This window comes from Hydractinia symbiolongicarpus, chromosome 6 (assembly GCF_029227915.1).
Source record: "Hydractinia symbiolongicarpus strain clone_291-10 chromosome 6, HSymV2.1, whole genome shotgun sequence".
NCBI classification, from domain to species: Eukaryota; Metazoa; Cnidaria; class Hydrozoa; order Anthoathecata; family Hydractiniidae; genus Hydractinia; species Hydractinia symbiolongicarpus.
Genome location: NC_079880.1, coordinates 24,718,454 through 24,746,313, shown reverse-complemented (window position 1 = coordinate 24,746,313; position 27,860 = coordinate 24,718,454). Strand labels below are relative to the sequence as shown.

General features: G+C 33.3%; 2 protein-coding genes across 4 annotated transcripts; both read right to left on the bottom strand.

Annotated features, from left to right (window-relative positions):
- Window positions 1-43: 43 nt before the first annotated feature.
- LOC130647777 (atrial natriuretic peptide receptor 1-like) lies at window positions 44-19,218 on the bottom strand. Of its 3 annotated transcripts, none has more exons than XM_057453741.1 (19): window positions 19,151-19,164; window positions 18,707-18,826; window positions 16,072-18,269; window positions 14,527-14,798; window positions 14,123-14,267; window positions 13,645-13,863; window positions 12,348-12,432; window positions 11,002-11,092; window positions 9,810-9,953; window positions 9,073-9,177; window positions 8,875-8,943; window positions 8,099-8,273; window positions 6,586-6,738; window positions 6,063-6,246; window positions 5,414-5,551; window positions 4,412-4,604; window positions 3,884-4,058; window positions 3,439-3,629; window positions 44-239 (listed from the first exon to the last, which is right to left on the bottom strand). In XM_057453741.1, exons 3-19 carry the CDS (start codon window positions 16,781-16,783, stop codon window positions 189-191), a joined length of 3,102 nt encoding a protein of 1,033 aa, XP_057309724.1. In that variant the 5' UTR covers window positions 16,784-18,269; window positions 18,707-18,826; window positions 19,151-19,164; the 3' UTR covers window positions 44-188. The 3 variants fall into 3 exon arrangements, with proteins under 3 accessions (XP_057309724.1, XP_057309725.1, XP_057309726.1); XM_057453742.1 differs by having other exon boundaries at window positions 18,222-18,269; XM_057453743.1 differs by lacking the exon at window positions 18,707-18,826 and having other exon boundaries at window positions 18,222-18,269; window positions 19,151-19,218.
- Window positions 19,044-27,845, bottom strand: LOC130647780 (hydroxyacid-oxoacid transhydrogenase, mitochondrial-like). The gene is made up of 15 exons (XM_057453745.1): window positions 27,638-27,845; window positions 27,413-27,468; window positions 27,110-27,153; window positions 25,646-25,699; window positions 25,176-25,226; window positions 24,515-24,618; window positions 24,164-24,360; window positions 23,949-23,969; window positions 23,806-23,862; window positions 23,285-23,390; window positions 23,057-23,209; window positions 21,940-22,038; window positions 21,232-21,310; window positions 20,089-20,185; window positions 19,044-19,462 (listed from the first exon to the last, which is right to left on the bottom strand). Exons 1-15 carry the CDS (start codon window positions 27,700-27,702, stop codon window positions 19,218-19,220), a joined length of 1,428 nt encoding a protein of 475 aa, XP_057309728.1. The 5' UTR covers window positions 27,703-27,845; the 3' UTR covers window positions 19,044-19,217.
- Between the last annotated feature and the right edge of the window lie 15 nt (window positions 27,846-27,860).

The following is a 27,860-nucleotide window of genomic DNA, read 5'->3' as shown; positions in this document are numbered from 1 at the left end:
ACACTGAGCTTAAACTGAAATTACAAAGTATTGTACAACAAAAATTTTATTCTAAATTTTATTTTAAATTCGTTGCGTTGTGTTACGTACATGCAGAAACAAAAAAATACAACACAGTGAGCATATAATATTTCTTAATTCGGCTTTCGACGAAGCAATTTTCGGAATGTTCCTTTGAAATCGAACTTTCATAATTCCTTTTTACCATTCAAAAGAAATGTTTCGATTTCACCTTTTCCCTGCAAAAAGAAAAGCACATTATTTTCTTGTAATTAAGTAGAATGTTTTATAAATATTTAAGGAGTCAATACGTTGCTCACTCCGGCATGAAATGTTATTTACTAAAGAGAACTTCGGTCTTATGAGAAACCTTATGTAACGTGTTAAGCACGAATTATAACTTCATTCCGGCGAAGGCAAAATCTCACGCAGGTCTAAAAATGGTGATTTTGCTTTTACTTCAAGTAATAATATATACTAGCTGTTTCCTGTGGAAGAATCCACTGTATTCAATTTATGTAGCAGATATGCGTCCATCAAAAAACAAACAATACAGCAGTGCGCATCTTACATCTGCATTATTATATAAATGACCAAAGGTTTTCAACAACTGCAGTATTTATGTGACATTTAAAATTGACCATCTGACAAATGCGAAAATTATTCGGAAAGAAGTTTCCAAAAGCATTTCAACATACATCTCACCCATAAAATTTAAATCACTCAAAACGCCACATATATACAAAAAAGCTGATCAATGTCAAACACAAATCTCTCTCATTGTATATGTTAAAATCAGTTAGTTTATTGCAAACCCTGCTAAAGGTTGACACACAATGTGAAAAATAAACAATAAATTGTGCCTCTGACAGAATTTTTTATCTAAGGTGTAAAAAAAGGGATTTGCAAGGACAAATTATAATGCAATAAAACATTATTTGATATATTGCATACAGTCCTTCCTCACCAAACTTTAGACAAAATGCCAACAAAATAACGGTGTTTAAATCTAAAATTAATAAAGTCCTTTTAGCAATTTGCATGCTGTTTTACCATCAATAAAGTAAACAAAATTTCAAATCTCACATAGTATTCTGTCACAAATTTTCATAAAATATATATATAAGTCATAATGAGTCATGTTAAACAACAGCAATCAATCTGTATATAAATTCATTTTATGTCAATTTTTGCACCAATTTTGCAACACAAAATACAAATTCTAAATAATACTAAAATCTCTTATTTTGGTCCTTCGCATACCGACGGTCTCCCACAAAAGTTTAATCAAAATGTAAAAAATGAGAGGTAACGACAAAATCAAAGTTTGCAAAATTTAACTATTTCAGTACATATATCTACTGCATATGCCCTCTAAAACAATATTTTAATCCAAAATGCCAAAGAAAAACAGTTTGCAACAAAAATCAGTTATTTCGATAATATTGCATACACTCTTTCCTCACAAAAGCTTCACAAACTGTAAAAAAAAGAATGGTTATAGGGAGTGCTTCTGATTCAACAAAAAAAGTTTTTTTGACATATTGCATCTAGCCCTTACCCATTAAATCTTACACAAAATTTCCAAAACTATATACGATTTAGAACACATCAAATTTAAATCGAGAAGGATCAGTCATTTGGATATATTGCACGGAGTCCTCCCCAGTAAGAATTTATACAAAATATAGAAAAACAAAGCTTGCAAGGTGTAAAATCGAATTCTTCTTCTGTGTATATATATATGCTCCTTCCTCGCAAAATTAACATAAAATGTCAAAAAGGTTCAGATATAACATCTAACACAACAAAAATCAGTTCTATCAGTATATGTCATGCCATTGTCTTCCACCAAATGTTCCCCTTAAAGTTTCACAGACAGCCTGTAAATTAAAAACAACTAAGATCAGGTATTTTGGTCTATTTCATACCATTCTGTTCCAAATAACTTATAAAATGTAAAAATTGAGTGGTAAAACAGAAATGTCAAAAAGAAGAAAAAAATAGCTTACAAAGAGTATAAAATTGAAATCAACAAAGTAGCTCTTTTGGTGTATTAAATATAAGCCATACACACAAAAGTTTACACTAAATGTAAGAAAATGGTTGTGTTTAGTAATTTTAAATTAAGAAAAGTCAGTTCTTTTAGCATGCTGATTAAGGTTCTTGCCCACAATTTGAAACAAATTAAATTTACATTTTAGCATTAGCTAGCTACAACAGCTAATAGCTAGTCACTTAAATATAAACTGGAGACTTAGCTAGGTATAAAGAACATGGCTACATATATATATATATATATACTCCTAGCTAGCTAGCTAGTTGTTGATGGTGGTTGACTTTTTATGATGCTAGCTATAAAACATGTCTGGCAACAATAATATAATCAAAACTGAAAATAAAACATGAAAAAACCTTACAGAACCTTGCTATGATTAATTTATAAAACCATGCTCTTCTTCAAATGTTTTTTTAAAGATTTATTTTGAATGAAAGAGTAGAGAATACTCAAAAAGAACAGCCATCTTTTTCGTAAACACAATTTCCGTTTTATGCTAGGAACTTCATTTAACAGTCCGTATGCTTTGTGAATATCAAATACCGTTTCATATGTAGCGATACCTATATATATATGCTAACATAGAGTTTTTTGGCATAAGGGTATATATATTTATATCGTTATTAGCAGCGGGTTATATATTTACACCTTATGTGCGATTTCTATGAAGTACATCCCTAATCTTTTTAGTTAAATTTTAGCGTACAGCCACGTCATAAGTAAGTGACCCGTGATTTCCGTGTCGTGGACTCACAGTTTTACTCACGCAAGGGAATTAATATATAAGATAGCAAATAAATATAAACTCTTCTGGACAGACGAAGTGAAACTCACTGAAAATTACACTTATTATTGACATAGCTACTCAAAAAGGAAGCTTTTTAAGGGACAAAGGACTTGGGACAGACGAAGTGAAAACTCACTGAAAATTGCACTTATTATTGACATAGCTACTCAAAAAGGAAGCTTTTTAAGGGACAAAGGACTTGGGACAGACGAAGTGAAAACTCACTGAAAATTGCACTTATTATTGACATAGCTACTCAAAAAGGAAGCTTTTTAAGGGACAAAGGACTTGTTGTAGCGAATATTTGTCCACGCAGACTGTATTAGTTAGCGTAATTTTACTCGCCCTTGAAAAGAGATAATCGTGCCAAGAGTATATTACTTGGAAATTGCAACTCGACATAAGTTGAAACCAAAATTAACTATTCGTACTTTGGTTATCAAACCAGTACGAAAGTTAAACATCTTCCAGATAAAAGCAATGTTAACCTGATAGGTCGAGTTCGTCCTTGTGTGAGACCATTTCGTAAATCACCTTTAGGTCGGTAAAACAAGATTTCAATGCGAATTTAATAACACCGACATCAGCTTACCTTCATTTTAACAAAACCTCTTGCTTCTAACAGATAACCTCCTAATTCGTCAAGAAGTTGTTTACATTCAGGACTAACATGGACACGACCAGGTAAACCGTTTGATTCCATTCGGGATGCATAATTGACGGTGTCGCCGAATAAATCATATCGTGGTCTTTTTAGTCCAATGACGCCTGCTACGCATGGGCCTAGAGGTTAATATATTTTCAGTACAATAACTAGGGTGAAGTGATAGCAGGTTTTGCGATACATGATATATCAAAACCGAGTGTAAAAAAACAAGGGTCTTCTCACAAAATGAGTAAAATTATTGAGCGGTTAGTAAAAACATTTCTTATTCTACCGCGTGAAAACCCATGAATGTATTAGGATACGAGAATTTCTTATAAAAACGTGTGCCGCCAAACGAACCTAGGTTAGTACTCAAGCTGGTCACACTCACCTGTATGAATTCCTATTCTCATTTGAAGCGACATTTCCGGTCTATGTTTTATCTTGAAAGGTTCGACAACTTTTAAAAGATCTAACGATAGCGTAGCAATTTCTCCAGCATGTTTGATGCCATTACGCAACGGGAGTCCAGAAGCAACCATGTACGCATCTCCTATTGTCTCCACCTAAAATGTAAAAGATAAACTTTTATGAATGGCAAGGACTTAATTAATTTTCCATCAAATCAAGTAATGTCTTTCCAGTCCCTTTAAACTCCTTTTTATGTCGGAGACGGCACTAGCGAAACCGTCCCTTCATTCACAATGTTGAGAGCGGCTGTTTTTTTATTTATGTCGTTGCTTTGTGCCGATGATCCTCTTCAATATGCTATTGCCTTGATCAGTCTTGTTTATCAGGTTGAAAATAAGATATGCGCTTAAATTATATCACTAGTTATTCGCCTTTTGTAGGATGAAGAATTACTGTATTTTCCTGTATAACGAAATAAAAATTCAGATAAAAATATTGGTTTCTTCACCTTATAAACATCGTGAGCATCCACACACTGATCAAAACAACTGTACAAATCATTTAACATCTCTACAACTTCTAATGGTGTACTATCTGCACATAATGATGTGAAGCCAACAATATCAGAAAAGAAGATGGTCACTGATTCAAAATACTCTGCTACCACTTCTTGACCGTCTTTTAGTTTTGCTGCTACAGATCTAGAAATGTTCGTGCAAGAAGAATTATTGAGGAATATGTACAAATATATACTGGCCAGTCAAATTCGAAATTTTGTTCGTGCTAACGATAACACGGTGTGATTGCATTCCTTCGGTTAACTTATGGTACCTCATTCAAACTTATTTTCGCGCGTATTGATGGTGGCCTTGTATAAAAATCTTTTTCGCGTATTAAAAAATGGTAAAATTTATAATTATAGATAATATACGCCTTTAAAATATCTTGCCACAATTAGCTTTGTTTCGTAAAGAAAAAATATATTGCGTATTAATTTCCGCGTAAAACATTTCGCATTGTTTTAAGTTTCGCGTAAAACATTTCGTTCTGTATTAATTTCTGTATTAAATTAATCCGAAGAGAAAATCAGTTTTGGCATTATTGCATCATCGAAAAAGCTCACTTTTATTCTTGTTCCTTCTCAGGGAAACTGAAATACATACCTTGTTTTGGGACTATTTATTTATATCATATTTCGTACTTTTCTCGAAATAACTAGTTGTATGTTCCGATACTTTTTTTTATCCCTATTAGAACAGAAGAGGTGGGGATAAGCTGCCTGTTCAACTAGAGTGACATACATATAAAAGTATTGTATGGTATTGACACCATATTAGAAAGAAATAGCGACACACATAAATGGCGTCATTTCAAATACCATTGTTGCTCCATGCAAGAGTATTGTACTTTGTTGGTCCATGTGAGGGTATTATATGGTAATAATATTGTATGGTGCAACACTAACAACACACCACTCCTTCCCTCACGTCTGTCCGTTTTCCTCACTTACCTTGGTAGCATTTTATAAAGTAGACTTTCTGTTTTCATTTTCTCTTCTTCTAACTGCTTCGTACGAAGTGCTACTGTTTCTTCGAGATTTTCTGTGTACTTCTCCATCATTTGCAACATATGATCCACCAAACTTTCACTGCAAGTAGGACAAGAGTGTGCAGAAAATATATTAAAACATTTAACATTTATGCTAATACGCAACCAAGATTTGGATGAAAATCTTAGCAACCGTTAAGCAATTTGCCATCTTGACATTTGGAAAGTTAAATTAAGGCTTATATCTGAATAATCTAACAGGGAAGGTATAAGAACGTCCTTTAAAGAAAATTAATAAAATAAAGCGCAAAAAAAGGAGGTGCAAAGCTTAAAATTTTGTAAAATTTGACTACCACACTAACAACTTTAAGGCTGATTGAAATTTCACCCTTAGCAAATTAAAATATGGAGTTGCTGATAAAAAACGTTTATTTATTCCATGGTCAGTTTTTGCTAGTAAAAAATTCATCTGTATTAGGCATGGGAAGAAAAAGCTCTATGCTTACTTATTATGCCTTAAAGAACGGAGAGAGATTATCACTACTACTAATGTTGTCTCATACTCAAGCTAGTCTAGTATACTTTCAAAAGCCAACTACAAAAATACTCACGAGTAATTTTCTTCGTTTAAACTTTGTATGATTTTAGTAATTTCTTTGAGAGAAGGTCGTGAATGTATGTTTTCAGACCAACATTGCTTTATCAAATCGATTATAATTTCAGGTGTGTTTTCGTTATTTAGTAATGAAGGACGCAAGTGAAATGAAGGTATTATGGCTATCTCTCGAATCAAATCTATAACGAAATAAAAAATAAACTTATTTATGAATTTATGATTCTTTTTATTTATACAGTGAACCCCCTGGGAACTCAAACATTCATTAAAAATAGTTAAGACGAAGTAAGCAGTTTCCAAGTGCAAAGTCGAATTTGAGAAGAAATTGAGTAAGAAATTTTAGTCCATTCATCCGGATCCATGTCTCAACTTTGAGTCACTTTACATTACGCCTGATGAAATGTATTTTTCTGTCAACTCGTCTCCTGCAGATGTACTCATTGTTCTTGGTTAATTCCAACCGTAAAATGTTTAATGAGTTTGACTAGGCTTTGGCTAATTTCTAAAGTAGGCCTTACCTTGTGGATGTTTGCTTCCGTTGTCGATTACATCAAAGAATGGTCGCTGCTTCATAAATATTTCATACAACACCATACCAAAACTGTAGATATCAGATTCTCGTACTCGGTTTTTTTTATCGCGCAGTACTTCAGGAGCCCACCAAAATTGCTCTAAAGTATATTTAAGTGTCTTTAAACTTTTTAAGCGTTGTAGCTGGTGTCGGGATCTTGCGTGGAGTCACGACAAAAATTAATCACATATAGTTTTATATACTTTTCTTCTTGTATATAAACAACTTCATTAGGCTCACTATTTACATCGCATACGTAGAATCACTTCTTGCCTGTTGGAAGGCGGCCTCGATCTTTATACGTCACCATTCGCTAACGTAACAACTGCACAGCAGCCATGCTCACTCGGCAGATCACGTGATTAATGAATAAGTCGCGACACTGGATTTTTTTGCAGGGATAGCGTCAAGAAGTTTTAAATAAACTCTATGTAACTACAAAAGCAGGAACAACAGCGATCTGATATGAATGTAGAATGATGCCTGATTAGGTTAAAGAGGATAACGAAACAAAATGCGGTGGAAGTGTTTCGGGGTTAAGGTGTTAAAATGAATTCAATAGCACTGTGAAATTGAAAAGAAAGCTTATTGTAGCGTATTTGTTGCTGCAAATCATGGATGACAGAGAATATAGTAGTTGTTATAGTTTTTAAATTTAAGTTATAACACGATAAGAGTATAGTTGAAATTTGAAGTTAAATATGAGGTCGTGTACGGACAGTGACTTTGCTGTCAGCATTTGTCTATTATTATTGAAATTATTAACCCAGGATAATGCTATCAACGAGGGTCCTGCGAAGAGGGTCCTAGAGCATTTAAAGCTCCCATTTGAGCTAGTGCAAGCAATGTAATCGCTCAACTAGACAACTGCCTAAGATATGAACCCATTCTCATGCTAATCGCGAAGAAGAAAGCATATATTCACACTTTTATAGTCTCTCGCATGCCTTCGCCAGGGTTTGAACCCAAGACCTCCGGCATTGGAAGCGAACACTTTACCACAAGGCTAACAGTCGGTCAGCTGACGGATTTCTGATTACTGTGGCAAGTGACTTTGTTGGATCATTCACATTGTGTATCCTGTTGAAGGCCTTAAAGTGTTTATTCTCTTCAATAACCCAGTTCACACATTAGCGTGGAAAAGGCTTCGGGGAAATATAGAAGAACATTAAGAACAATTGTTTTGCTTTCATGCTTTGCTTCGACAGTGCAAGCTGTACACCAATTTAACTTTTTTTAACTTTTTTTCGAGCTATAGTTGCTTAGCTCATAAAAAAATGACCAGCTATTATGAGTTGTGGGAAAATCCTATAACAGAAGTATCAGAACAACAAGAGCTTGCACCATTCACTAAAACCTATTCGAAAAAAAAGCTTATTGCTCAACCTTTTTATAAAATTTCCATATGGCAACGCGGCAGTAAATCTATAACATAGTTAAAGGAAAAGTTTGTAAATTACCTTTTGCTTTGGTCATTCCATATGGCAAATAATTATAATTTGCATCCAGCTCCTGCTTAAAATGGAACATTCCGAAATCTGTGAGTTTGCACACCCATCTGTTGTCAATAACACATGTCAATGATGACAGATTACCATGAAGTTCCACCGAACTTTTATGGATTGCCCCTAAGCCCTGAAAAAATAGTACAAAAATTACCGCTAAGACAGACATAGCGGTAATTAAACGTCCTTTCTTTGGATAAGCATCCCTGGGAATCAGCTCATTAGTGAAATCCGTTACGGTTTTGTGAACTATCTACCTAGTACGTTTGAAATCACTGTTACAACAGTTAGCTGAATTGTGTGGGGAATCTAGTACACCTACATCCTTGCAGTAGTACTGAGACATTTAGTAGCACGAAATTGGGAAATGCTTTTTGGTTGCGAATGGTACACTTGACTATTTAAAAAAAGGCTCAATTTGTTGGATGTTAGGTATTCCTACTTCAGAATAAGGCGAATCAAACATATAATGCCTGTAGTTTGTTTCTAATCAAAAACAGGCTAAAACAGTGGAAGTTAAAATATGACTGTATAAATTAATATGCACATTCTCGTTTACTTAAAAAACAGTTTAACAAAAACCTTCCCTAAAAATGATGAGCAAGACACTAATTTTCAACCCGTGAAGCAACATGTCTCAAAAGTAATTACAATAAACCAACAGGGGGGGATTTTTAACCCCTGAACCGAATAGGGTTAGAGTCAATGATGGTTGTAAATCTTAGACTTACTTTTGATATATCATCAGCAAATGAAACTCTAAACATCCAATCTAATTCTATTTCGTTTTGAAGCACCTCCTAAACATTTTAAGGGAGATAAATAAAATATAAATACATATAGATAAAAGATATAAACATAAAAAACTATACAATAGGTATAAGATACAATAGATTGTGGTATAAGAGCTAAGAGATATAAGAGCTTACCTGCAAGCACCCTTTCGAGCAATAAGACCAAACGAAATGCAAATCTTCAGATTGTCTGATCACTCCCACGAACGCATCCACGTTCATATGATTTATATCTTTCATCTTACATAAAAAGTATATAGGAGCTGTTATAATGAGTCAAAAACATATGAATCATTATCAGTGCTTATCCTAGTAAAAAAATTTGGTCACATTTTTTTCTGGCCAAAGTGGTTCAATTTAACTAGATCTAAATGTCAATATGAGAATACTGTTTAAGAAACACTAATATTATACTCCCCGGTTTACCATGGCTGAGAAAATTAAAGAAACAAGACGTAGCTGGAAGAACAGTTAATGCATAAAAAGGTCAGATTTTTTTCATAATTTTTACTTTCTACTGGTAAGATGTTGATTTTTCCTATACCCCATAACTCAAATGCCACAAGAATTTGTGTGGCCAAAAGGTTAAGAAGTTCTCTTCGAATTTGTGAGGTTCAACCGGTGTCTCGAACACTAATCTACTCAAGAGTCCGACATATTTAGCGTTGACTGTAGCTAATCGTTTTATGTTCATTTCACTAACGCCGAGAATGCGGACCCAATTAGTATGAAATCTACAGGGTAACGTTAGGAGAGGCATAGGCTTGTGAACAATAGGAGTAGGTATCATATCGAGCCTTCATTTTCTTTAGTTAGTAAGTGGAATATAGTATTTGTAAAATTAAGATTGATGTACTTCAGTTGTAACTCACCCGTCGAAGTTTTATCAGGAAATCTCTTTTAACTGAACTTCCAAAATTATACATCGTCTTTAAATGTATTTTTCTCCCTTTGTAGACAGCGCATGCATCATTGTTTTTCCTAGCTCCCATGCCACCTTTTTGTGCACCAGAAATCTACGAAGAAGAATGTACAATGACGCACAACATACAGCACAGTGATGGTCATTAGCTCACTAAGCGGGTTAAGTTGCTCTAGAAGCAATTTTTCACTGACGTAACTTGGTAATTTTTTGAACTTTTCGTTTCCGTGCAAATAAAATTGAATTCAACTTCTTCTGATGTTTTTCGAGGAAAACATCTAGTTTGTTAAAACGTTGACTTCCGTTTTATCACGATCTGTTCCAATGCATTAGTGGAAATTAAAATTAATGAATTTCCGTTTCGTTTCAATCTGATCCTTTCTGAAGCAAACTATATTTAAGAGGAAATTCAGCTTAAGGCTTAACATTGGTGCGAAACGAACATATACGTTCGGAGGTTTTTATTTGAAACTGGCAAATCTATATTAAATCAATAGATAATTAAATAAATATTGATTAATTTTGTTAAAACCTGGAAATCATCTTTATTGGAAATATTTAAAGTGAACAGATCCAACTATATTATGTGTGAACGGGAGAGAAGAGGTCTATAATCCTAATTTTTCTGTATCTTTAGCTATTAACCTTCTACCAAAACCTTTTTGTTTGAGATACGCTCCTTCAAAATAAACTCGCATACCATATCATTTTCTACATAAACGCTCAGCGCGATAAATCGGTCGTTTATTGATATGTACGTTAATCTCGTTTATAAGCATATACTCTGCATTGCTCGTTAATTAGGCTGATTCGGTGATCTAATAAGGTCTTGATTATCCAATGATTTTCTACTGTTGCGATTACATGTATACTTTTCAGCCCGTTTTTTTTTTCACATGTCTCAATTTTGCCAAATTAAGATATCCCAAAAGCCGTGAGACAAGTTTAGATCCGATTGCAAATAAACACGAAATAGCTCAGTACCTGGGGTGAAGTCTGTGTGTTTTATACAGTATAGCTCTGCAAATTACGAGAAATTACAAAACAAATTATACAAATTATAATAGTTTTTAAGAAAGCACGATAATTTGTATATAACTTTGCATTCATAACCTACCGTTTATTTATACAAAAATGTATACCTTTCTCTGTAGTGTATCAGTTGCGAATCGTATTTCTTCGATGGGAATAATCAGGTCGTTGCTTAGAATCTTCTGTTCAATTTGAATTTTTCTAAAAACCAAACGTTTACCGAAAAGGAATGAAAATAAATTAAATGTGGTTGCATTGCATAAGTTTTCTTCGGGATAATTGGATAATTCGGGATAATTTTCGGGATAATTGGATAATTCGGGATAATTTTCGGGATAGTTAAAAATTAGGACCTCTAATTAATACTATTACGTGATACTGTTCCTTAATGACATGAAATAAAAGTTATGTGAAAAAACAAAATGTGAATAGTTGGATGTGTGCTTAACATGTAGTTACAACGAATATTGAAGTAAATTTTTTAACTAGCAAGCTAGCTAACATGGACTTCAACGAGTTTTTATTGACTGGGTAACCAAAAAGCTGAAGAAACGAGTCTGAAAATGAGAGGAGACGTATTTGTTACAATTTCGTCATCCTGTATTTAATAGTATTATTGATTAAACTGGATATCATCAGATCGTCGTTTTTTATGGACAATGTAGCTAGTTAACTAGCCATGTTGAAGAAGCATCCAGACGGAAAGTTGCTGAATATGGTTATTTTAACTGTTTATCTTGACATTGTTGTTGTTTCTATTTTATGAAAATGTTTTATCAAAAAATCTATTGTAGGAGTTAGATATATAATCATTTTCAATGCTTCCTAAAACTTGTTTTTCGTGCTTTAAATTTTATGCTACCATTTTTCTTCCCGTCGTCAAGAGCGCTAATTGCCCGCTTGCAAAATCCAGGCAGTTAACAATAGGCATTACTAACTGATAGCTATTTTTAACTGGTTTTACGGAAAATCCGCAGCTCACTGGCTAAAAAGTCTTCACAACGGGCTTTATACCAACGCAATATAAACTGTTTCGTCTATCTATACCGACAAATATTATCTGAGGTCAAAAGTGTAAACCGAGCTTGGAGGTTAAGACGCTAACCGAGGGTAATATTTCTCGGAAGAGATAGATAAAACAGTTTATTGTATTTCTAACTGATAGCTATTTTGTTCGAGTTTGTAGAAAGCAGGATTATTTTTCAAGATATACTTGCGATTTCTCGGTATGGGTAGACAAAACAGTTTACATAGTATTAGTATCACATGACATTAAATAAGAAACAGTATCACATGACATTACAATAATAAGCAGTGAATGAGAAACAGTATCACATGACATTACAAAAATAAGCAGTGAATAAGAAACAGTATCACATGACATTACAATAATAAGCAGTGAATAAGAAACAGTATCACATGACATTACAATAATAATAAGAAAATAATTCCTTACCTCTTAAGAAAACACAGAAGTACTGGTAACAATATCAGAGGAAGTGGAGCAAGAAAGAAACGACCAAAAGAAGAATCTTCGTGAACTAAAAAAACAGAATTTTAAATATATCCGAACAAATATATAATCACTTGAAGGCTTGAAGACTACTTACGTCAACCAAAAATACCCTTTTGTTAATGAATACTTAACGGATACTGACGATTTTGGTATTGTACTGTAAAATACAAAGTCTGGGATCAAAAGTACAGACCAAGATTGCGAGGATTGTGCCCTTCACCGAGGGCATTGTATTTTACAGTGCAACATCAAAACTGGTCAGTATCCGTTTTATTACCTGACTGTATCTGATCTGCAAATAAATATTCCTTTGTGAACAAAAAAAACAAAGCTGTATTAAAGTTGCTATTCCCAAGGCAACAAGGAAAAAAAACGCATGTTCGATTTTCATACCCTTCAAATTCAAGATCGTTCGATTTTAAAATCTTATACACAAAACAAATTCGAATCATTGTTTATGTGAATTGAAATGAAAATATGGTTTTAAGTGAGCCACTTTTATATTTTTTGTGTGCTATGAAAATGTTTTTTAATTTTTTATGTGACCATTTTAATAATGGCTTCGAACACCGGTTAGTGTGGCTTCATATAAAGACCTGTTAAAATAAGCCGTAAACCAATCAAATCATCGGATTTTTCATACTAACCGTTGTTTGTATCAGTCAGGTAATAATGGTGAATAAAAAAGTCTTCAAATACCGCTGCGTGATACACACGACGGATATGAGGGGTAAGCGAATTTTATTAAAAATGTCTATTTGTAAATATCGCATAGGAAACTGAGGTTGAAAAACAGCTATCCAATTCGTACCAAAAATTTTAATCTTCAAAAAAAATCTTGCGCATTGTAAAAACAGAAACGTTTGTATTTTTAACAAACATCCGACAGAGTTGTATTTTTGTTTGCTTTGTGATTCTTCTTGTGTATTCGAGCTGTAGTTGGCATATTAGTTTGAGATTTTTAGATCCACAATCTCCAAACAAACATCGCCATTGCGGCGTCAATGACTCCTTCTCCTTTTTCCAAGACTTCGAAGGCCCAGATGTGTATGGTTCTGTGATATGAACAGGCTAGACAGCGTGTCAATTGCTTTTTTTACCTGGCCTACATAATAGCAAATTTTCTTGCTTGCTAGCTACTTGACTAATTGAATCTGTTTGCCCAATGATTAGCTCTTGTGTTTTCAGGCAGAATAAAAACTTAAATTTTCAAAGCATGGCATTAATAATTATTTACCGCACTTTTCGCCATGAAATCCGCACTCTGGCACATCTCTAGGAGGATTCGATAATCCGCCTGGAAAGTGGATTTCAGACAAACCGTTCAACACAATTGGAGTGTTAGTCAACGGATCATACGTCGCAGTGACGACCAGTTTTCCTTTTTTCACATTTTGGATTTGAAACAACGGCACTCTATCTTCATTATCATCCATCTTTACCTCTCCAGACATTCCTGTAAAGATAAATATTACGGCATAGTACTGATTTACGTAAAGGGCTAAGTATACAATTCAGAATGAAGAAGAAATCATTTGTGTTTCTGCCGATCAAGCGCCCTTCGAAATAGGAGAAAGACTTTATATAAACTAACATGCCAAGAGCAACACATGTCGGATGGTAATCCTTATATCATTCTATTTTTTTGTTTGTCTGTCTGTCTGTCTGTCTGTCTGTCTGTCCGTCCGTTGGTTCATTCATTTATTTACACATACCTTGAAATTTAGTTTTCCTGATGTAATCCATCAAAAGCGTGGAGTTAATCACATTATTAACTATTTTTCCATCTTTTATCATTGCATCAACAGCGATTGTATATAACATTGTTGCATCGTAAAGATAAGCAGCTATCGAAGAATTCTAAACATCGCAACGTTACGAGTATAGAGCACAAATGCGCAAACAAAAAAAACAAGTGCACATATAAATTTACTGGAGACATTATAACTTCTTCACTGTGTCATAACGTAGCATGATAAAACGAATTCGTACGAAAGCTGTATATGATATGCTCTTGTATAATCAGAATTTTACTCTACGCGTTAAATTTGAACGTTCTTGACTTTTTCGTTTAACAAAATCTAAATAAACTTCCTCTCAACTTTCTAAAAAGTTATACCTTGGTTGTTAAGTTGACGTCAGTCAGCTCAAATGGAGGAAGCCTCGCTCTTCTGCGGCAATCTTCTTGAAATTCAACGTATTTTGTAGAAGAAACATTTGCCGGGTAATTGGTACTGATTGATATCAAACCTTCCAAAGCTTTCTTTTGTCTTGTTGTCACGTTCAGTAATTTATAGTCCATGGTGATGTATACATAGTTCATCAAGCCAAGTTCGTATGCAAGAAGAAGAAATGACGTCACGTCTTCTGAATGTGTTAGAAAGAACATCACTACAAGAAAGGTTGCAAGAAAAAGCTGTAAATATCTTTACACCTTATTGATCCAAGTGATGAAAAGGCCTCCATAAATTTCATTTTATCAAGACGCCACAAGTGACGAAATTTTGAGGAAAAATACTAGGGACGACAAAAATTTGACGGGGAAAGTTTGGACTGATATTTCCTTTTCTGGATATGATAGGCATAAAAAGATTTGGCTTTGTGGCTATTACTTACCCGCCTAAAAGACAAAATATTTTATTTTTAAAATGTAAGCTAAAAGTTTTGGTAACGGTCCATCAAATCATTTTGCAAATAAAGTGTGCACTAGGTTTAATGGTGACTTCTACGTTCACCAATCAGTGAACAGTTCGAACGAAACACATCTTCTTTTCACATCTTTCCAACAAAGACCAAAAATGATTACTTATCTGTGAATAAAACTTCCATGCAATAAAGTAACTTCAGATATTGTTCTTTGAAAAATAAAGTAGATGATGCTACAATCAATTTTTATTGTGTATTTTACGAGAAATTTGAAAAATCGGCTACAGATCGTTTCAGTGTATACGCTTTTTTCGCTAGTAAACGCACCATATTTCTGTCCACTTTCTAACTCGGTGACCTATGATAGGTGTACAGTTACCGCTCGATATGTAGAACCCCGGAGTGAAATCATTGTCCCCAGTCCCTTTGGATTTGCTTTATCAAACCCTCTTAATTTGTTCGGATAAGTGGAAATCCAAACAAGTAATACATTCGCTTTTCGGCTTATATTTACTGTCCATAAAACTGTCCATATTTTGGTTCATCAAGTACCATTTTTCCCTATTTTTGCTTGACCTTTTTTTAGTCCAATAAGAACCAAAATGCGTCAAAAAGAAGAGAATACATACGTTGGATATTTAGATTAAATTTTTAGTCTAAACTGCGAGATGAAAAGGAGCATTTGTAAAATTTGCATGTATTTGAAAAAAAATAAACAAAAATTAGCGGTAAAAATTGAACTGTATGAACTATGTTGGTAAAAATTGATTTTCACAAATTTTTTGCAAGTGCCAAATACTTTTACCTACCAAAAAAAAAAATTCTCCACCTTTTTTTTTGCCTACTTTTTTGTTCACAAGATAAAGGCCGGTTGATACTGTTGTGTCATAATATCTGTGTTAGAATTGGGTACCGAATTTTTGTGATCACCTGAACAATTGTTGCCACTGAACCAGCATACCGTTGAGATAAAAAAAAGGTGCAAGCATATTCCCTCTGGTAATGAATTGATACCTACCTCGACATTTCTTGTTAAGTTTTTCAATAATTGCTTTCTTCTCATATTTCGTTGTATACAATTGATACGTATATCTTTCTTCTATTGTTAAGTTAGACTCTGAAAACGCCTTAACCGTAGCTTCACCTAATGGCGTATAGATCTCATGCGTGCGTTCAATAATACAGGCGCGTCTCCAATTAAATTTCTTCATTATCGCAATGAAGGTTTTTGGTGTCCAAACCCCACTCCCCCGTGCGTACGATTTAACGCGTGCCAGGTATGGAAAGCTGCTTTTATTTGATAACCGTATTGAAGAACATCCGAATGAGATCATTGGTATCTTCTTACATGTTGCTATCTCTCCTCCTGTGATGCATTGTTTTGAACACAGCGGTCCAATAAAAGCTGTAATGTTTTTAAAGAGTAAATCAACCGTACCTTTGGCGCCATTATGGTTACTACATGTGGAATCAGCGGTCAGATATGTCACCTTTGTGCTGTTAAGTAGGTTTGGGTTATTATTTATATCATCCACCACCCGCGTGACAGCACCCGCGTAATAAATTGCGTCGTTATATTTCTCAACATGTGACCAAGTTAAAAGGAAACCCAATTTGATTTCATCCAATCCGGCAACGTATTTGTTCAAAAACAGTGACATTAGTACTGTACGACATACGACGTGCTTGCTTGGTGTTTGCGTTATCTTGCGGTATTTGTTTTTGTACATAGTTCTTATGTGACTTTAACGATATTTTTGCAAGCTCAGATATCAAATTATCCTCAGATAATTTTATAACCGATCATTTGCGAACCACGAGTTTATTAACTACAACTACGACTGCAGTTCTTCAACATTTTATAACATTAAGTTCTTTCTGGTCCATCTTTATCTGGAATTTTAATCTTCTTATTCGTTTTTAAATGTTGTCGGGTTAGATAAAAATTGAATCCTCACTGATGAACGCTTTGTCTTTTAACTTTAACTTCATTACATTATTAAAGAACTAAAAAATTTGGCGCCCTTATATATGTTTTTCTTTCATTGAACTGACTTCGCCAATCTGTTTTAGACTGACGTTTGAATGTAACAACAACGCAATGGACAGATTGGTTTGAATAATTAAAGACAAATTTATTCGCTTTGAAAGCTGGACACCCCACTGCAATCACGTGAGCTGAATGTATTATGCGAATAAAACAAATAAAAAACAGATGGTGGATGTTTCTAATAAGTATAATGAAGCTAAGATTTAGCAACTTTGACCGCTCTTCTTCGCCAATGATAGGCTTGAGGTCGAGGCTCGGCAATGTTTTTTTTTTCAGATTTCTTCAGTGACACTTATTATTTTCAAAATAATGACTGATTAGATTGATTTTTTATTTATTTATTATTTTTATTCAAAGCTACTTATTTTAGCACAGGAGCCTTAATCTATAAAATTGGTAAGAATGATAAAAATTAAAGCAGGTTAAAGTATTTTTAAAGTTTATCATTTTTGAACTTAAACTTCGCATATTGTTACATTCTAGAATATCGAAAAATAGTCAGATTTTATTTATTTATTTTTTTTTTAATTTTCCAATTTATAAATTTATTGAGACGTGGAATGTTTTTCTGTGGCCTTATTTATGTTTCCATGGCCGTCTTTATTTTGGTGTGACCGTCTTTATTTTGCCATGGTCGACCGCAGCACTTAATTAAGCATCCATCTCCGAAAGGCGCGATTTTAAAACATAACAATTATTAGTAGGTGAGCATAAATAATGTTCTTTCGAATTTTTACTTGTCTAAAGTAAAAAATCAAGAAAGAAAATTAAATTTATTCAATATTTTTACCTATTAAAAGTTACAAAAACTTTTTTATTTACAAGTCTATCATTAAAAATCATTTTTTTAAAGAGTTTAGTCGCTACCGTCGCCTTCGTGCGAGCTTATTATGAACAATGTTTATACGAGTTACTCGGACGGGTGTACACGCTTTTTTCTATAAGGACCTAGTTTGAGAACAATTAAGTGACGATCGATTATTTAAATTAGATTTCAAAAATACATGAGCCAGTTTTCCGAAAATCCCAGAACAACTATAGACAAAAAAGCAAGGATATTTATTTTCAGGATTTTCAGAAAGGGTTTTTAGGACTGAATCAATTTTCTCAACACTTACACGTTTTATGCAGACGCTAGCCACCTTTTTTTGCCACCCGGTGAAGGTCTAAAATGAGAAATTGATAATACACTCTTTTTCTTTCATAAGAATATCAGGCTGGAATTTTAAGTTAAAAACAATAGGGCTAATGTTCAAAACAATGGAACAATAAAAATAATAACTCGGCTTGTTGGAATTTTTTTTTATTTTTATAAAGGAAGCATGCAGTACTCAAATGCGTAATTTGACCACTGCACGCTTTCAAAATTGTTAAAATAATCTGAAATGAGATTTTAGAAAAGCGCATAAGCAATTTTCATTTTGGACGAACCTCCGTTCCTTGCAGGATAATATACAGAGACTTGTGTCAGTTCTACAGAGTGGCCACACCTCCTAAAATATTAACACCTTCTAGTGGTGGTTCATAGTGACATTTATTATTTTTATTAAATAGTAACTTTTTGCTATTACGTTTTGTGACAACAAATGAAGGATATGTTTACCTTGCAACAAGATTGATGAATTATATTCACATAATTACTACAATTCAAAATGAAGGGCCTCTCTCTGACATTGAAATAAGAGTCTTGATTATTATTAACTTCATTTCTTCCTAAAATCTTCTAAAATTAAAAATGGTTTTAGTATGTTTTTTGGTGTTCTCTTCTAGAATTTGTCCCAAAAAAAATTCTAATTACCCTAAAAGTTCTTAAAATTGCCAAGTTTTAAATCTGGGGCCATCATTTTTTACAATATTTAAAAAGGTCCTATGAGTTTTAAATTCAACGAATTCGATCTATTTAAAATATTGAAATTGTAAGCACTAGTCATCCGAAGTAATTATCAACCGCTAATAAATTCTAATTAAATCTAATACTAAAATCTAAAAAATTTAGTTTTTAAAAAATAAAAAATTATTGTTTCAAGGCAAATTGAAAGTGGCTAACCTTCTTAATTACTGGGTTAAAAAAGTGCTGACTTCAGCAATTTCACATACTGAACAGACGAAACGTTTTAATAAATCTTTAACGACTGCTCGTATATCATGGAGAACTCTTCAGGTGCTGGTTCGCCTGCCGGGGCTAGTTTTGTAACCCGATGTTGTGGTAACGTCCCGTTGACTAAATCGGGAATATCCAAACTCGTGTAACCAAAACTTGAAATACCGTCGTCCACATTTAAGTCATACATGAATTTGCGAATTGCATCCGATAATATCGGGCCAGCGTCTTCTTTCTTTGCATTGGAGATGTCAACACCTAGAATATAACAAAATATAAAATAAGAATCACTCCACAGACGCAGGTCAATGAAGAAAACTTTTTGTGCGTCTTAAATTTTCACGCGAAGAAATCGCGCTACAGTTGAAGGCGCGCAAAACGATCAGGTGTAAATTCCGTGCGCAAACTGGATAAAATCTCAGAAATACAACTTCTTAAATATTTCCACTTTCTTTTTATCTACTAAATACCTTTAAAGGAGAAAATTTCGAAGATAATTTTTTTTTTGCGTTAAGGCGATATAAGTATATGCATGTGACTATTATTCGTTAAAGGAGATCTTGAAATAGCGCGTAAAGTTACAATAAACCTCATGGTTTTAAATCGATTCAAAAAGTTGATTACAATTGCTACACTAAAACTTAATACGAAAGCGATATAAAAAAAATAATTCCGAAATAAAAAAAACTTTCGCGAAGAACAGCGTTCAATATGTTTGAGAAAATAGATTTCACGAATAAGGCCTTTAAAAATTTTCCGCGAGGCCAAATGAAAGTTCAGTAATTCTTCGATGTGAGTGTTAAAATCTATTTCGCATAGAATTAAAATATAAACTCTTTAGGTACTACAAAATCATGTAACAATCCAAATTTCGAAAACCATACCTAATATTTCAGCAGCATCAAGATGTCTTTCTGGACAAGCTGGCGCGGTATAGTTAAACACTGCAGGTGCTGTGATAATGACGGACAAACCGTGCGGCTGAAATAAAAGAACACGTGATGAAAACCTTTTTAATGTCTTAGGGCCTTCAAAAATTATAAGGGGGGACCCCCTTCAGACCCCCTGATGTTTGAAAAAAAAATCCGCTAAGTATTGAGAAATTTTAAAAAATTGTTTGTGGCCTAAAAATTCTTCGTCGTTCGTGAGCATAATTCCTCTTTTCATAAATTCCGATAACTTTTATCTACAAAACACGCCCCTGAGCCTTTCAAGATTTACCCGAATGTGTGTATTTCACGGACGGAAATTCGATAAAAGAGGGGGGAGGGGGTCTGAATCTTAGCGGCGATATCCCGCTAACGGGGCCACAAAAAAAAAATTCGAAGACCCCTTACACGAACATGCTGAAAGATGAGCAGGTTCCGTGAAAGTAAAGAATCTTGGATAACTAGTAAATGTACTGATATTCAACAAACAAATTTTAATTCTATGTGATTTTGCAATGAAGAAATTTAAGAAACGATCAGCCTGAAATACGAATGGAAGACAAGACTGAAGAAACGTTATTGCAGACTACAAATTAGCAATCTTCGCATGAAACAAACTCGTGTTTTTGTTCGATAAAATGCTTATACTATCAAAGTACGACTATAGTTGAAAAAATTGAAAAGAGTAAGCCTTGGGATTTTTAACCCTACTTAAGGTCCCTTTAAATTATGTCTCCTATAACGTGGACAAAATATATTGAAACAAGAGAGTCAATGTCAAAGTAAGTACAAAAGCTATTTTTATTAGCAAAGTTTACAAATTTTGAACAAAACAAGCGCCCATGGAGATTAAGCGCCACCAAAACAAGCGCCCATCAAGATTAGGCGCCACCAAAACAAGCGCCCATCAAGATTACGCGCCACCAAAACAAGCGCCCATGGAGCGCAACAGACATCTAGTGGAATTTACCTTTATCACAAAAGTGATGTCGATTTTCATGGATTCAAAATGTCTCGATTTATCATAACAGCGTCCCTAGACCTGCAGAAACTCTGCTTGTATATTATCACTAGAACAACTAAAACAGAGTTACTCACAACAAGCGCGTGTTCGACATTATAATCTTCAGCTTGATATTTTTTCACCATGCCAGACAGAGCGTACGACATTCCATGACTAATACACAAAAAAGATCACGTCAAGACGATTGGCAAAACAGAAGTGCAATACAAATTAAAATAGCTGAATTATCACCATCTGAACAAGAGTAATTATTCGCGAGTTTGATTTCGTGAAGTTTGATTGTTTTTTACCATCTTCGAAAAAAATTTAGTCTCACATACTATACGGAATTTGAAATAAACAATGGCAGTATATACACTGACAGTATATCCACTGACAGTATATCCACTGATCGTATATACACTGACAGTATATACACTAACAGTGTATACACTGACAGTATATACACTAACAGTATATACACTGACAGTATATACACTGATCGTATATACACTGACAACACTGACAGCATATACACTGATCGTATATACACTGACAGTATATACACTGACAGTATATACACTGACAGTATATACACTAACAGTATATACACTAACAGTATATACACTGACAGTATATACACTAACCGTATATACACTAACCGTATATACACTAACAGTATATACACTAACAGTATATACACTAACAGTATATACACTAACAGTATATACACTGACAGTATATACACTGATCGTATATACACTGATCGTATATACACTGATCGTATATACATATGAACATACCATAGATGAACACCTGCGTTTCCGAAGCCAATACCAGCAAACACGCTCGCCAGATGCATCTCAGATCTTGCTTCCATATCATGTGGATCTGAAACAGCTCTAGGGAAAAAGATACATTTGTTCCATTAAAAATTCTCACGTTAATGCTTCTGTTGGGTTTAAACAGAAGATAGAATAAGCGAATAACAAACACGGTTAGCGAATAACAAACACGGTTAGCGAATAACAAACACGGTTAGCGAATAACAAACATGCTTAGCGAATAACAAACATGCTTAGCGAATAACAAACATGCTTAGCGAATAACAAACACGGTTAGCGAATAACAAACACGGTTAGCGAATAACAAACACGGTTAACGAATAACAAACATGCTTAGCGAATAACAAACATGTTAGCGAATAACAAACACGGTTAACGAATAACAAACACGGTTAGCGAATATAATTATATCTGGGGCTATAATTTTTGGTTTTAAAATAATATTAAAATGAAGTCCTTTAGTAATTTCGGAGAGCTAATTTAGTGGCAGGAACTTTCGCAGGCAAAAAAGTTCACGAGGTGAAAAAATCGCGAATTGTAATTAATTCTTTTTTTATTTCTTCTTTCCTTATTGTTTGTAATCTAAAGTCTGCATCCATTACCGTTTCAAGGATCAGGACATCCAACAAATGTCCGTAGTACCAAAGAAGAATGAAAACACAATGTATTTGAAGGTTAAAGAAGAAATAAATTATTAACTTTGAGAATTTCCCGCTGTTTTATTTTTTAAGTTGAAAAAACTTTCTCGTCTTGAAGAATATCCCTTATTTTGCTGACTTACAATTTCTATAGCCATAAACATTCGCGAAAATGACCAAAAATGCGAAGGATTTTAACTTAATTTAGTGTCAGAAAATATTGCAGTAAACACTTTGCATGGAAACAAAATATTTTGAGAGGACAAACTTTGTAACTTATTGATCAATATTCTTTTAGCAAATCAACGAATTAATTTATTTTTTTTCAAACTGAGCCGAATTAGCAAACATTTATGACTGAAAAAAATTCACTAAAGTAAGGCTTTTTCAAAAGCAGAAAGTACCCACGCGAGAAACTGAATTGCAAAACCAATCACCTTTTTAAATAATCCACGCAAACTTTTAATGCGTGCTTTGACCAAACATCACTGATCGGATTACTACCTTGGTAAGCTGGGCGCAATTTCGGATTACTCGGACGTGGAGAGCGTTCAGTGTATGGAATTGCCGTGTAGGATTCCAGCGCATGACTAAAAGCACAACATATTTCTATCATTATTTTAAAGTTAAAAAGAAAAAGGAGAGAAGACAGAACAGTTAATTACCAAAACACATCAAATCCACTGTTAGCTGTAACTCTTGCGGGCATGTGTAAAGTATGAAGTGGATCGACTATCCCAAGCAATGGCCGAAGTGCGCGGTTGCCAATTCCTGAAATAAAAATTAGTATAGAGCTGTAAGCACTAAAAGATGGCGGCTTTTGCAAATTTAAATGATAAACTTTGTACTATAGTTAAAAAAGAGGCTTAAAAAAGTTGAATCTTTAGGCACGACAGATTTTTGTGCTCGTATGCAACAAGTTGAATATCAAATTGATAGCTTTTTATGTGTACTTTGGTAATTTTTAGTGAAAGATGTTGCATTAATTTTATTGAGGAAAACAAGTTAAAAGTTAAATTGTCACCAACATGCTTGTTTACTGTGACAATTTATTTCAAGTATAAAGAAAATTCTTATCCAGTCATGCTGAAGAAGGATCGAATTACGTTTTTAGACTTCTTTAAGCAAGAATGACAAAAACAACAAACAAACAAACAAACAAAATAACAAGAACAAACCGACATACCAGTTTTTGCTTTTAACGGAGTATAATCAAAGACTGCCACACCTGTGGTTTCACTTCCTGAGAAGAAAAATAACAAATATATAACAATTATACAACAAACAGTGACAATGTTTTAGAAAAAAAACTAAAGAAAATGTGCTAACCTGTTCCGGCTGTTGTTGGAACTAAAATATAATATAGTAGAAGATATTAATCATAAGCATTTAACGTCAGACGCAGTTATAAAATTAAAATATATAATCTGTTTTAAAATAGAATTTTGAAATATTTGGCAAAATTTAAGCGCTTTGAATAAAAGTGCCTTTTAAAGTTAAAAAAACTAATTGGCGGTTAACGCAAGTATTAAGGTATAAAATACCAGCTAAAAGTGGTTTCAGTTCGTTTTCTGTAGGTAAGCCTTTTCCAATGGGTGCATTCACAAAATCCAGAAGTTCGTGATTTGGATGACAAAGAAGTAAATTTGCAGCTTTAGCAGAATCTATCACTGATCCACCTCCAACAGCCAAAAAAGCATCAAAATTTCCATTCTTTGCAAAATCGATACCTTCTTGGAAACTATGTAAAAAATACATACACATAACAAGAAACATACACTACAAAATGATACTGAAATATATATTTTTTTGTGTATAGCAATCACACACATTTCGATTCCAAAAACAAAACAAAAAACCTACTAATTCCTGAAGATTTCACATTTATGCCATACCTAACATCTGTGGGCTCGATGCGGACGTTGTCAAATAATGAGAAGTTGATGTTATTTTGTTCCAAGGATTTGATTGTCTCCAAAACTGGTGGCAGGTTGACAAGCTAAAAGAGATTAAAAAAAAGACTTTGAGAAATAAATAAAACAGTTGTTGGCATTTTTTTCTTTTTTACCATTTTGACTGAAGGAAAAAACACCTCTTTTCAACAAAATAGCTAAACATATTTTTTACGACTTGAGAATGGCTTATCACAACCAAAACGCTGTAAGATATAGCTACATTTAGGTATTTCGTCAGCAAGAGTGGTGGTTAATTTCTTTTCAGTCATTACATCGACACTCAATCAAGAAGTAAATACTATTTTGTTTTGTGTGTTTTTATTATGTTTCTTTATTACTTAGGTAAGTTTAATATATAAAGTTATTTTATCAGCAAAATGAGGTCACTCAAAAGTTTTTCAAAACTTGTAAAACAACCTTTTTCAGCTCCACAACATATTATTTCAACCTTACCTTCCCATTAATACTAGTGGAAAACAAAAGTATGTAACAGGAAAAAATTTTTAAAGCAACTTTGAGAGTTATAAAATCAGCTTTTTAAGAACAATCTATGTTTTACAATCAAAGTGCTCCGAAAAATACAAAAAATACAATAGCTTACGTTTTTATCTGTAAATAAAGCAACATGTTTGGCATTCATATTTTGAAGATCCTAAAGAAAATGTTGAAACATTGTAGTAACTTATTGATTTTTATTTGTGAAAGAAGAAACATTCATCTCTTTGTTTTAGAAATAACAGGGCTTTTCACAGTGATTACTTTTGTATTCAGAATAACGACAAATAACCAAACAAACAAAACTTTTCCACTAGAGAGAGCTTTAAAGCTTTGCCTTTCTTATCTTTTATATTTTTTATGCAGATTTTTAAATTACTGACACAAAAATTTGTATTTCCACATTATATTAACCAGCAATTACAGTACTGTGAAAAGGTTTGTTAACATCGTGTTCGTGTAACGAGCGTGGTGCACACGAACCACGATAAAATCGTGGTCTTTATGTATAACAAACATTCTAACATTCTATCGTGGCCAAAAAAAAAAAAAAATAGAAAGACAAACGATTCCTACCATTCCAACTTCAGCTGTAACTCCTTTTCCATATCTTATGTTTGAACATGCCATCTAAAATTAAGGATGTGCAAGGTCTATTATGATTCTGATAAACATTGGCAGATTTCCCTAATATTTCAAGAAATAAATTAAAATGACCTTCAAAAAACTATAGCAGCTTTAATCAAACAAAGCTTAGATACTTGAGCTTATCTACGGGAGAATATAATAAAGATTTCAAAATAATAATTTATATTTTCTGCCTTGTTAATTTAAGTTATAAAGGTAGACCGAGGGAGACTTGGCAGGAGGTTATAAGGACAGACTTGATACAGAGGAAGTTGAGATTAAATCTAACACAGTTTAGATCAGATTGGAAGAGGGTCATTAATATACCCCGTCCAACCCATGCTAGCATGGAAAACAGATGTTAAGCCGAGAATGATGATGATGATGATGATGATATTCAGCAAAGTCGTCTGCAAGTGCTACTGATTCCTGTCTTTTTAATTTACGATCCATGAACCTATCCAATTGTTATATCATTTTTATTCCAACTAAATATTTCTTTTGTATACTCAAATAATAATGTTTTATTTTATTTATTTATATTTATTTATATTTATTTTGGTTCGTGTGTATAATTAATGCTATCATTTCTTTACTGTTCATTGTATATATCCTTGATCTTATCCAACACTTGTACAAACCATTATTTTAACTAGATATTCCCTTTAGGATATATTATCTGAATTCCAATTAGTGTGTTTCAAGGATTTTTTTTAACTTACGATCTGTTACAAAGGTCGTGAGAATTTTGAAAACATCCCAAACATGACAAAACATTGCCCAAAACTCAATGACAAAATTGTAATTGGTCTAGAAAATGGGTAAGAAATGCATTGGGTTGGTCAAATTCAGTAAAAAAGTAAAGAATGTGGTTTAATTTTCAAATTTGTGTCATTGGCCTAAAAAAGATTCTGCGTAAAAAGGTAACGACAACCTCACCTAAAAGCCATGGTACTTTCCCCCAAAGTAGAGGGATGAAAGAATTTCACAATATAACACAATAAATACATTTTGTTGGTTTGACTTCACTCACAGAACGAGTTATTACTAAAGATCTCAAACTTAGCCAAAAAAAATAATTAAAAAGTTAGAGTTTGTGGTTTAATGAGAAATTTAAATGGAAGTCAATCTGTTTTCATTAAACTGGGATTATTAAACTTACACATTGTCTGACAATTAAATTATGCCAGGAAGACTTATTCCTTTGTATAGAACAAAATCCTATTGTCAACAGGTTGCTTAAAGGAAGAGATTTATCTCAGAATGACCCTTTAATCCTTCAATTCAACATAACCTTACTTGTTTATGTGTCAGGAAGAATGATATCAAAAGATTACTCATCAAAGAAATTGGTTATGCAGAAACAAAAGCAAGTTTATTGCATAACATGATAAAATGGAAGAATGAGATTACCTCTACAGCATATTCTTTTGAGTTTTGTTGCTGAGTTTTGGAAGCTTAAATAAGAAATAAAGCTGGTATTATGATGGTCATTAACTATGAAAATATCATATAATTGTACTAAAATTCTTACATGCAAGATTCAACAAAATTAAGCAGCATAAAATTTGTTAAGAAATATCGTTATGCAAAAATCAATAACTGTATACTTTAAAGTGTTTGAAAATAACACAATATTGCAAAATTAAATACTGGCAAAATATAAAAAATTAAAATTGTAAATAATAAGTGCTACCCGCAGCTGTTGAAACTTACCACAATTTTGAGCTGATATACCAGAAAATGATTGAGAATGAGCTGGACACTGGCACCTAAAGGAAAATTTAAAATGAATCATTCATTCATTTATTCATTAACTCATTGCTTATTTTTACTTGTTTACTTTCAATTAATAAATTTAGTTATCTCAGCACTTTTATAATATTTGATGTACTGTTTTATGTAAAAATGTGAAACATTCTTTATGGTGTGTATACTCACCCATTAACAGCAGCCATGCGCATGATTCGCAGTACTGCTTCTCTGGAGACAGCTGGTAACTTCATTTTGTTTAACTGTATATTTTAGAAGTAGAACATGAGAAACATCGCTTCCTCATGAAGCTAATGCAGAAGCCATTATGTACAGTGTCTGAAAATTCTAATCTGGCCTTTTATTAAAGTTACACAGACACTTAATATCATTTAGTTTCAAATTGTTTCAT

Coding starts and splice junctions, on each gene's coding strand:
- LOC130647777 (XM_057453741.1), bottom strand. CDS start 16,783: ATGTACAAAAACAAATACCGCAAGATAACGCAAACACCAAGCAAGCAC. Junction 12,433..13,644: donor ATTTCATGGCGAAAAGTGCG/GTAAATAATTAT, acceptor CTGTTTTTTTAG/TTCACGAAGATTCTTCTTTT. Junction 4,059..4,411: donor ATGCTCACGATGTTTATAAG/GTGAAGAAACCA, acceptor TTTACATTTTAG/GTGGAGACAATAGGAGATGC.
- LOC130647780 (XM_057453745.1), bottom strand. CDS start 27,702: ATGAAGTTACCAGCTGTCTCCAGAGAAGCAGTACTGCGAATCATGCGC. Junction 25,227..25,645: donor TTACAGCTGAAGTTGGAATG/GTAGGAATCGTT, acceptor CATTTTCTTTAG/GATCTTCAAAATATGAATGC. Junction 23,391..23,805: donor TCCGTTAAAAGCAAAAACTG/GTATGTCGGTTT, acceptor TTTTTATTTCAG/GAATTGGCAACCGCGCACTT.